General features: G+C 40.4%; 1 protein-coding gene across 1 annotated transcript in view; it reads left to right on the forward strand.

Moving 5' to 3' along the window:
* CCDC67 (coiled-coil domain containing 67) overlaps window positions 1-11468 on the forward strand; it is a 140206-nt gene that overhangs the window by 37092 nt on the left and 91646 nt on the right. The window contains exon 5 of the mRNA XM_010855167.1: window positions 5828-5962. Coding sequence (XP_010853469.1) covers window positions 5828-5962 — 135 coding nt within the window. The remainder of the gene's footprint in view (window positions 1-5827; window positions 5963-11468) is intronic.

Genomic DNA, 11468 nt, shown 5'->3' on the forward strand with positions numbered 1-11468 from the left:
CTCTGGAACTTGTTGGCCCTTGGGTGGTGCTTGGTTTCAGTGTAGGTATGTTGGCGTTTGATGAGCTCCTGTCAATTAATGTTCCCTGGAGTCAGGAGTTCTCTGGTATCCTCAGGATTTGGACTTAAGCCTCCTGCTTCTGGTTTTCAGTCTTATTTTTACAGTAGTCCCAAGACTTCTCCTCCTATACAGCACCGTTGATAAAACATCTAGTTAAAGATGAAAAGTTTCTCCACGGTGAAGGACACCCAGAGAGGTTCACAGAATTACATGGAGAAGAGAAGAGGGAGGAGGGAGTTAGAGGTGACCCGAATGAGATGAGGTGGAATCAAAAGAAGAGAGAGCAAGCTAGCCAGTAATCATTTCCTTATGTGTGCTCCACAGTCTGGACTGCTCAGAGATGTTCACGGAATTATACAGAGAAAAGAAGAGGGAGGAAGGAGACAGAGGTGCCCAGGAGGATAAAAGCGGGGAATGAAAAGGAGAGAGACAAATCCAGCCAGTAATCAGTTCCTTAAGTGTTCTCCACCATCTGGAACACACAGAGATTCACAGAGTTGGGTAGAGAAGAGAAGGGGGAGGAAGGAGACAGAGTTGACCTTGTGGAGAAAAAGGAGAGTCCAAAGAGGGAGAGAGCAGTCAAGCCAGTAATCTCGCTCCCAAGTAAAAATGGGTACTGAAGATTGGGTTCTTAAAGGTACAAAATTGATAACAAATACCAAAAAGCAAAGATTAAAAATCTAGAGTAGAGGTTGGGTTTTCAAAAATACAATATTAAAGAAAAGAAGAAAAAAAAGTCAAAAATTATAAAAGAAATATATATATATATGAAGTTCGCTTTAAAAAATAGGGCCTTTTTTTTGCTAAGTAATAGTAGGTTACAAAAATGAAAATTAAAAGAGTAATAGAGGACTTAAAAATTTTTTTTAATTAAAGAAAAGAATGATCGTAAAAATAGTAAAAATATATCTAGGACTTTCTCTGGTGTTGTTGTGGGCAGTGTGGGGTCAGTTCATTTTTGGATAGTTCTTTGGTCCGGGTTATATTTCTCAAGATCTATAGGCTCCTTCCTATGTAGTTGGTACTAACTACAGGGTTGTAATCTGTTTACCTGTCACTTCCAAGGTGGTTCCCCTGTTTTAGCGTCTTTGTTTGCTGGTTCTTCAGTGTCTGATTTCCGCCCTGACACAAGGGGGCGGTGGTGGACACTTTTTTAGGCTCACTTTTTCAGTCGTGCTGTGGGGAGGGAGGGACGCTGCAAGCAAATAACACTGGCGTGTGCTTGCAGTGCCTCAGCCACACTGGGCCTGCCCCCGCTCACGGCACATGTGTCCTCCCTGCCCACACTGCTCAGGCTCTAGGTGCTCTGCCGGGAACTGTCCGAGGCCGGCCCTGGGCTGCCTGCACCTCCCAGTTCTAAGCCGCTCAGGTTCAGGCACTGGGTAGTCCTAAGAGGCGCAGACTCCATTGGGCCTGCGTTTGGTGCCCTTCCCAGGTCCGAGCAGCTCAGGTGATGAGGTGTTTGGTGAGCATGGTCGCTGCAACTTATCACCTCCCCTGTCCTTGCCGCTCGGTTTCCTGGGTGTACTACTGGTGCACCTTCTCAGAAGGATGTTGACCGTCAAGAACCCCAAGAGTCTTAGTCAGCAAAGAAGCCTGCTTGCAGTTTGGTAGATAATGTCTCTCTGGGGCTGCGATTGCCCCTTCTGGCTCTGGCTGTCTGTCACCGGAGGGGGATGGTCTGCAGCCGGCTATCTCTGTTCAGTCCTTTGTTCTGTGAGTGGGCCTGGCGATGTCTTAGGTTAGGGCTTTTTGCATGGTAGCTATCCCACAGTCTGGTTTGCTAGCCCAAGTTAGTTCGCTCAGATTTCCCTCGGGGCATTCAGGCCCAGTAGTTACTCTAAGCAATGCAGCCCGCACCTTCCTGCCCAGCCCCCGCTTGCTAGTGCAGGCGTCTGCGCTGCTTCTCCGCTGGGGGAGTTATCGTTGAGCTTGTGGGGAGTTACCGTTGGGCTCATAATCTGTGGGGTTTAATTATTTATTTATTTTTCCTCCCTGTTACGTTGCCCTCTGTGGTTTCAAGTCTCACCACAGACTTGGCAGTGAGAGTGTTTCCTGGTGTTTGGAAACTTCTTTTTAAGACTCCCTTCCTGGGACAGAGCTCCGTCCCTACCTCTTTTGTCTCTTTTTTTGTCTTTTATATTTTTTCCTACCTCCTTTCGAAGACAATGGGTTGCTTTTCTGGGTGCCTGATGTCCTCTGCCAGCATTCAGTAGTTGTTTTGTGGAATTTACTCAGTGTTTAAATGTTCTTTTGATGAATTTGTGGGGGAGAAAGTGGTCTCCCCGTCCTATAACTCCGCCATCTTAGGACTGCCCCCCGAATTGATGCTTTTGAACTGTGGTGTTGGAGAAGACTCTTGAGAGTCCCTTGGACTGCAAGGAGATCTAACCAGTCCATCCTAAGGGAGATCAGTCCTGGGTGTTCATTGGAAGAACTGATGCTAAAGCTGAAACTCTAATACTTTGGCCACCTCATGCGAAGAGTGATGGACAGGGAGGCCTGGCGTGCTGTGATTCATGGGGTCCCAAAGAGTCAGACACAACTGAGCGACTGAACTGAACTGATGTCATTTTTTCTAACCAGAAAATGATACCTTGTGGCAAACGTGCTTTTGTTGCTGCTAGTTCACTCTACTGCTTCCTTCTTTGAAATTCTTCATGTATTTATTCTCTTCACAACCTTATTTTCCTAAAATACCTTAAGGATACGTTTGACAACATTTTGCCTTAAAAAACTGGCAAAACTTTCTTTTGAAATTGCTTCCTTTTTTAAAATGGTGCGTTTTCTTTTCCTTCTAAAATTAAAAACTATAATTATATATGTATATATATTATATGCATTTGAGATTTATTCTTCTGGAAAGGTGGAGTCAATGTACTTTCCCCTATTCCTCCTGCTAAATGCAACTAGAAATCCTGGACATCATTTATAAAACAACATAAGACTGAGAAGTGGAGAGGAAAGACAGACCAACTAGGACCTTGGGTCCCAAGGCAAACATGGTGTTGAATTCCTGGAATTTCTTTTTGCCTCTCATATCATAGACTGGATAACAGAGAAGCCTGCAGGCCTGACTCTCCAGTGGGCACAAACAAACCAAAAGAGGAAGAAGGCCTCTTCCTTGCAACTGAAAGACCTGAAGAAAGACAGCCAACAAGAGTAAACGCTTTTTGATAATAACTGCTTGACTCTAGCCAAAGGGCACAGAAGAGGACTACAGCTGCAAACCAACTTCACCAGCAGATCCAGTAGACAGCCTCGGTTCCACCCTTGCCTTCTGTAATGAGGTAGTCCAGGCCCCAGCCTCAGGGGAGTCAGAGCAGACTGAGTGGAAACGCAGTCCGTGGTGTCAGGGGCAACCGTAGCAGAACCTGGGCTTCTCTGTGCCTCTGCTGGTGGTGCAGCATCCTTCTCTCTGCAGTGGCGTCTAGGGAAGCCTAACGAGGGTCTGGACACTCACCGCCTCTGTGGTAACAGGGCTCCTTCCCTCACCACAGTACCGCTGAAGGCCATGCGAGAGGCAGTCATGTGGCATCTGTGCCCCTTTGGTCAACGTGGTGCCAGTGAAAGATGTGCAGATCCTGAGCTCCCACTCCCACTCAGCAGTAACGAGGAACACTGACCTCCTCCCAGTTACGAGCTGAGGCCAAGTGAAGACCTGGACTTTCAGTACCACAAGCAGCAATGAGGTGCCGTTCCACGTTTTCCTGCTGGAGCATTGCCAGAAGAAGAATGCTAAAACACAGGATTTCTATAAACTGTGGATTCACATCACAGTACCCCAAAATGGTTTCAGTTTAAAAAAACTCACTCATCATAGCAAAAACAAGGAAGATCTCATATTGAATGAGAAAAATCAATTAAGAGACACCAACACTGAGTTGATATAGATGTTAGAATTACCTGACAAGGAGTTTAAAGTAGCTGTTATAAAAATGCTTCAATGAGCCATTACAAACATGCTTGAAACAAATTAGAATGTTTTAGCAAAGAAAACTATAAAGAACAAGCAGCTAGAAATTTTATAACTTAAAAATACAATAACCAAACTAAAAAATTCAATAGATGGGTTCAAAAGCAGAATAGAGAGGATAGAAGACATACACAATGAGTGAACTTGAACATAGCACAATAGAAATTACCCAATCTGAACAGCATATTAAAAAGCAACCAAGACAAGCTAGACAGCATATTGAAAAGCAGAAACATTACTTTACCAACAAAGGTCTGTCTAGTCAAGGCTATGGTTTTTCCAGTAGTCATGTATGGATGTGAAAGTTGGACTACAAAGAAAGCTGAGCACTGAAGAATTGATGCTTTTGAACTGTGGTGTTGGAGAAGACTCTTGTGAGTCCCTTGGACTGCAGGGAAATCTGACCAATCCATCCTAAAGGAAATTAACCCTGAATATTCATTGGAAGGACTGATACTGCAGCTGAAGCTCCAATACTTAGGCCACCTGATGCAAAGAGCTGACTCATTGGAGAAGATGCTGATGCTGGGAAAGACTGAGGGCAAGAGGAGAAGGGGGCAACAGGGGATGAGATGGTTGGATGACATCACTGACTTAATGGATATGAGTTTGAGCAAACTCAAGGAGATAGTGAAGGACAGGGAAGCCTGGTGTGCTGCAGTTCATGGAGTCGCAAAGAGTCAGATATGACTTAGCAACTGGACAACAACAAAGACGTTTTGTTACCAATAGATCTACCCTAAAAGAATAGCTAAAAGAATTTCTCCTTGGTAAAAAGGAAATGATAAGAAAAAGTTGGAAATGTGAAAGCATGGATAAATGCAGTAGATTTTACTTCTCTTGAGTTTTCTAAATTTTTTTACAACTGAAGCAAAACTTATAATAGTAGTTAAAGTAGTTTTTAATGTACACTGAGAAAATAGTTAAGATAATAATGTCAGAAATGGGTCTTGGCAAAGAGAAGTAAGATTCTAAACTTCACTTGAACTGGTAAAATGTCAACACCAGGAGACTGTAATAAGCTATGTATGTATAATATTATACCTAGAGCAATAACTAAAAAAGCTAAACAAATAAATACATTCAAAAATACTCAGTTCAGTTCAGTTCAGTCGCTCAGTAATATCTTTGCAGCTTCTTGTGAATCTATAATTATTTCAAAAGAAAAACAAATTTTGTAAACAGTTATTTAGAAATATCCTAACAGATGTTGATAGACTATGCTGCTTTTAATCTATTATTTGAAGGTAGAACAAGAGAAAAAAATTATAGTCTAAGTTATAACAAGAATTACTTATAGGAGAAAGATTATATCAAGCTTTATATTTAATTTTATTTAAACTTACATCGATGTAAGTGTGTTTGTATTTTTTCTGTTAAGTCCTCCGTTTCCTTAAAAAGAAGTGTAAGTTGGTCATTTTGTAGATTGAGTTATTGAAATTAAAATTGTCAACACAAGATGGCACTAAATAAAAGAAAAAAAACTTGGTTGTTTTCAATTGTGAGCTTTTCTATATATGGTTAAGATAAAACTGAACAAAACATTTTATCAAGTGAATTGTTGTTAAACTGCAGTCAATGAAGTTCCAAATTTACTTGAAAACGGAATTGTGTTCAGCTTCAACAATTTAGTTTTAATAACTGGTTCTATCTTCTCTAATTGGAACATTTAAGCTTTATTGCATTTCCTAATCATGACTTCAATTTTGAAAGAGGTATGCAAGAGAACTATCATGAAATCAAGTTAGAAATAACCAGTAGTAAAATGTTAGCATTCTCTATTATTTACAGTTTTCCAAACTAACTAACAGCTTTGAAAAACTGAGATTACACCAGCTAAAACAAAATAAATTTCGACGAAAAGAAGTACCACACCTCAAAGAAGAAATGCCCTTTGAACTGAACAATTTGAACCAGAAATTAGAGGTAAGCTGTACTGTCTTAGTTTATCCCTGTATGTATTAAGATTGGTTTTGTTGTTGTTGTTGAGGGCTATTTGTCTGCAGAATGCACAGTGGCATGTACCACTGAGGTAACAAAGCACCATTAGAAACCTGCTTCCCATTGAAGGTATTTCCTTAGTGCACCTTCCTTCAGGCACTTAGTGAATTAAAACATCACTTTGATTTATACATCTTTTATACATATCAGCATTTTGGAGAGCAAAAAAATGTTCAAAGAAACTGCAGCTGTTGAGTGAAATTGAAGGACATCCCTGGGGTCAGTTAAAGTGAGTGTCTAATAAATCTTTTAATGGCTATTTAACTATTAGGTACTTAAGTCCTGATGAGGCCTCATAGCAATTTTCAGAACAGAGCTTGGAGTTTCAGGACTTTTCTTTAAAGAGGTAGTTTCACTCCAATATAGCGACCCTGTGTCACCCAGAACTCCTAAAATCTCAGTCCCTAAAAAGGTTAACCATGTCATAGAAACACTTATTTCAATCCCCTTAACTTTCCAACCTTGGAAAAAATAAATAAGCTATTTTTCTTCCCTGTGCCCTTGTGCATTCCTGCTACTGGCCACGTAACAGCAAATAGAGTCTACTGTGAATTCCTTTTCTAACCTTAGCTAAATTCCCACTGTGGCTCAATTATTGTTTTCTAATTGACCTCAAATTGACCCCTATCATGTTATCCCACTCATTTTTTCCCCCTCCACTGTTCTCAAGCCCTAAACAATGGTTTCTCCCCACAGCCAGCCAATGATTTCAGTTTTTTCTGCTTTGTTCATAGTTCATGGCTCTCTATGTCCCTGATAGCTCATCTGGTAAAGAATCTGCCTGCAGTGCAGGAGACCCGGTTCAGTTCCTGGGTCAGGAAGATCCACTAGAGAAGGGATAGGCTACCCACTCCAGTATTCTTGGCCTCCCTGGTGGCTCAGATGGTAAAGGATCAACCTGCAATGCAGGAGACCTGGGTTCAGTCCCTGGGCTGGGAAGATCCCCTGGAGAAGGGAAAAGCGACCCACTCCAGTATTCTGGCCTGGAGAATTCCACGGGCTCGCAGAGTCAGACACGACTGAGCGACTTTGACTTCACTGACTGTGCGTCCCAATCACCCAGGTAGAAACCTCTTAGGAATCTTTGATCTGTTCCTTTCTTACTCCTATTCCAGCCCAGATTTGCCCCTTTTCTGTGTCTAATGCCTCTTATCTCTGTCTTCCTCCTGTCATTGTCCTGTTTTATACTTCTTCATCTTTGTCATCTAACTCTTCAATTAACAGCCCTTCTCAAAATTTTCCTCCAAAATATTTTTCAGAGCAGGAAAAAAAAAAAAACTGGAACCACAGCCCTAAAACCAGCCTATTGCAAGAATTTTGTTGGAAGTGTTTGGTTTTAGTTTTTAAATTCCTGTAAATTTTATATTGTACTACATAAGGAACATACATTTTTAAAAATATAAAGTTACTACCACTAAGTAAGGATGGCCCTCTAGGAAAATGCACTATGTATAACTCCCTACCTCTTGCAATGGTGTAACTAGACTAATTTTTAGAATATTCTGGTCTCATAGAAAATGCCCAAAGTTTGTGATATAATATACACAGGCTTTCACTGAAAATGCAGTTAAATCACTGACTCTTCATTAGATTGACTTCTCATGGGGATTAGTGGGAGAACTACATTCATATAAATTGTTCAAACAAAGAAAAAGCCTTAAATTAGTATCAAGTACTTTGTGCACATTTTACATTTAGAGATCTAAATATGTAAAATGTACCTCTGAAATTATAGGGGAAATTAGTAGCAAATATGTGATATATTTGTATTTATACAAAATTTTTTAAGCATAATATGTCAATACAGTTTCATCTATATCATAAAGGAAACACTTCATGTACCTGTCTTTGTTTAGAGGCAGCTGAAAAATTAATGTGTAGGAGATGGACTGTTCCAGTTTTAGCCTACATCTAAGCATGTTTCTCCTTTGGGACAAACATTTAATACACTGATACAGTGATTGAACAGTGGGAAACAGCTTGCTCCAGTGAAATAACTTGACAGTTTACAACTTAAAATAGGGCCTGCTTATCTCGCTTATTTGCCCTGTGACTGTTGGACTAGCTGATGACCTCACAGAGATTACATTTTTCACCAATAAATGGGGGCTAAGATTATCTTATAAGTGACATTGTGGTTATGGAAGAGGAAAATATGTTTGTGTATGTGTGTTTAGGCGCTCTCTGAAGTATCTGGGGTAAAAACACATGAGGTCTGAAAGTTGCCTTAAAATACTCCAGTGAAAAAGGTAGAGATGAGATACAGATGGTCTGACTTGACAGGAGTTAAACTGGGTGAAGGGTACATGGGAGTTTGTTTTACTCTCTGCTTTTATATAAGTATGAAAATTTTCATAAGAAAAAGTTAAAACTATCTTTCAAATGAAGGTTCATAGAGTCCTTGACCTATAGTAATCACTAAAGAAATGTTCATTCTACCTCTCAAGATTTAGTAGAGGGATTAAAATATATTTTTAACAATGTAACTTCTGCTATAAACTGATTTTAATGCCTCTGATCCACTCTCAACCATAAAGACCCAGAAAACGTTTCTAGCCATGGAGAACTTAATCTGGAGGGTTAGACAAGTGTACAGACGTGCCAGAACTGGACCCTGGGCTGACATCTCCAGTCTCTACAAAATTCTTACAGTCTCTTTCTCAGTCTCTGCATGGCCCCATAACTACTGGGTAGTGTGTGGTTGAAACCAATACATCTAAGACCAAGAAAGCCAGGACTATTATAAGTACCAGCTGACATGTTCATGATACACATTTTTATCCCTGTTTGGCCTCATTCTTGGCCTCATTTCTACCTGTTGTAGAATTTGTAAGGGAGAGATTGATGTTCCTGCCTTCTCCTATAGCATGCTGGGAAATGTGTATTTTCAAGATTGAGGTTGTTGGGTGTATGTATTAGTATTATTGCATTTATATCTGTAAGTATTAGTATTATTGCACAGTTCATATATTATTGCAAGATATGAACTGTGCAAGTCAACCTTAGCCACATTTTGACTTCTGACTCCAAAAACTCCTTCCTAAATTAAACATTTTTAATAATCCACCTTGTATTGATTTGAAATGTTAACCTATTTTTTTTATTAGAGCCTAGTTTTGTAAATTTGTCACTATTTCTGAAGACCCTGTTTTCATGTACCTTATTTAAAACTGTCAAATGTCAGAATCAAAGTCAGTTACTTTAAATGAACTGTCTCCATTTATCTTAATACATATAGTCTATTTATCAGGGTATTATTATACATTTAAAACAGAGTCTGTCTATAGTTCTCCAACTTTATTACCCCCACTCAATTTCAGGTCACTTCTAATTACTATAAAAGCCTACTCATTTAGTAGTGAAGTCTTCCCTCACTGATTATTTGGGAGCTTGTGGATTTATAAAATGAAGATTTCCCCCAAATTCTTTAAAATCATTACTCTGTAGAAAATGTGAAATGCCATATTCTCATTTTAAATAAGATATAGCTTTCATTCTCTAAATTAGTCTATGTATTTTCCTGCATGGCCAATCCAGTCATTTCAGCCATCTTTGAAACACCACCAATCTCTCAAAATAGTTCAGATGAACTGTTTTCTAATTTGATGTATCATTGGAGACGGCTGAGAGAATCGTGGCGTCATCTGTATGGCTTTATGTGACACTGTTATTGTACTAATACTGTAAAATCATTTGTTTACATGTACATTTCCCTACTTTATTATGTGCATGTGTGCTCAGTCGTGTCTGACTCTTTGTGACCCCATGGACTGTAGCCCTCCAGGCTCCTCTGTCCATGGGATTCTCCAGGCAAGACTACTGGAGTAGGTTGCCAGCGCCCTCCTCCAGGGAGTCTTCCTGACCCAGAGATCAAACCCGCATCTCCTGGGTCTCCTGTATTGGCAGGCCGATTCTCTACCACTGAGCCACCTGGGAAACCCTTGGTCCTTGTTTTTTGCTTTTTTTTTTTTCTTTCAAAAATTTGTTTCTTTTAAACGTGTATTATTTTTAAATCCTCCTCTTTCCCAGTACCTGCTGGACACTAGATGCTTAATACTACTGAACTGATGATTGGAAACATCCATATGTTCATGCCATGTATCTACATTCAGTAATATCTCATATGGACTCAGTAGCTATAGAGTTTGTTTCCAGCCATGTTATTTTCTTTGCAAAATTTAGTGAGAAATGTTTATATTTCTGGAAATACTAATACTGTGCTTTTCTTTCTACATTCAAGAAATGTAAGTGGTGCCTGGCACTTTGTCAGGCACTGTGAGCAATATAAAAGTAATGAAATCTGTAGTACTTAGTCTTAAGTTGCTTACAGCCTGAACAGAAAGAGAAGATACAATGGCCAGCCCTAGGCACAATAGAGAAAATGGAAGTTGCTCATTCGTGTCCAACTCTTTGCAACCCCATGGACTATACAGTCCATGGAATTCTCCAGACAAGAATCCTGGAGTGGGTAGCGGTTCCCTTCTCCAGGGGACCTTCCCAACCCAGGGACTGAACCCACGTCTCCCACACTGCAGGCTGATTCTTTACTAGCTGAGCCACCAGGGAAGCCCAAAGCTGTGAAGTTTTCTTCAGGGTCCCCAAAGCCACATCCTTTTGTCTTGTAAATCTGTGAACAGATAATCATTCTCCATGAAGACACAACCTGAGCAAAAGTGTGAAGAACTGAGTGTCGCTTCTTTCCCAGCTCAGCCCAGTTGGTTCCGCCTAAGTAATGCTTAAAATTATCCAAGCCAGGCTTCAGCAATACATGAACTGTGAGCTTGCAGATGTTCAAGCTGGTTTTAGAAAAGGCAGAAGAACCAGAGATCAAATTGCTAACATCCCCTGGATCATCAAAAAAGCAAGAGAGTTCCAGAAAAACATCTATTTCTGCTTTGTTGACTATGCCAAAGCCTTTGACTGTGTGGATCACAATAAACTGTGGAAAATTCTGAAAGAGATGGGCATGCCAGACCACCTGACCTGCCTCTTGAGAAACCTGTATGCAGGTCAGGAAGCAATAGTTAGAACTGGACATGGAACAACAGACTGGTTCAAAATAGGAAAAAGAGTACGTCAAGGCTGTATATTGTCAGCCTGCTTATTTAACTTATATGCAGAGTACATCATGAGAAACGCTGGGCTGGAAGAAGCACAAGCTGGAATCAAGATTGCTGGGAGAAATATCAATAACCTCAGACATGCAGATGATACCACTGTTATGACAGAAAGTGAAGAACTAAAGAGCCTCTTGATGAAAGTGAATGAGGATAGTGAGAAAGTTGGCTTAAAGCTCAACATTCAGAAAACGAAGATCATGGCATCCAGTCCCATATCTTCATGGCAAATAGATGGGGAAACAGTGGAAATAGTGGCTGACTTTATTTTGGGGGGCTCCTAAATCACTGCAGATGGTGACTGCAGCCGTGAA

Source organism: Bison bison, unplaced genomic scaffold, assembly GCF_000754665.1.
Source record: "Bison bison bison isolate TAMUID 2011002044 unplaced genomic scaffold, Bison_UMD1.0 scf7180017864356, whole genome shotgun sequence".
NCBI lineage: Eukaryota > Metazoa > Chordata > Mammalia > Artiodactyla > Bovidae > Bison > Bison bison.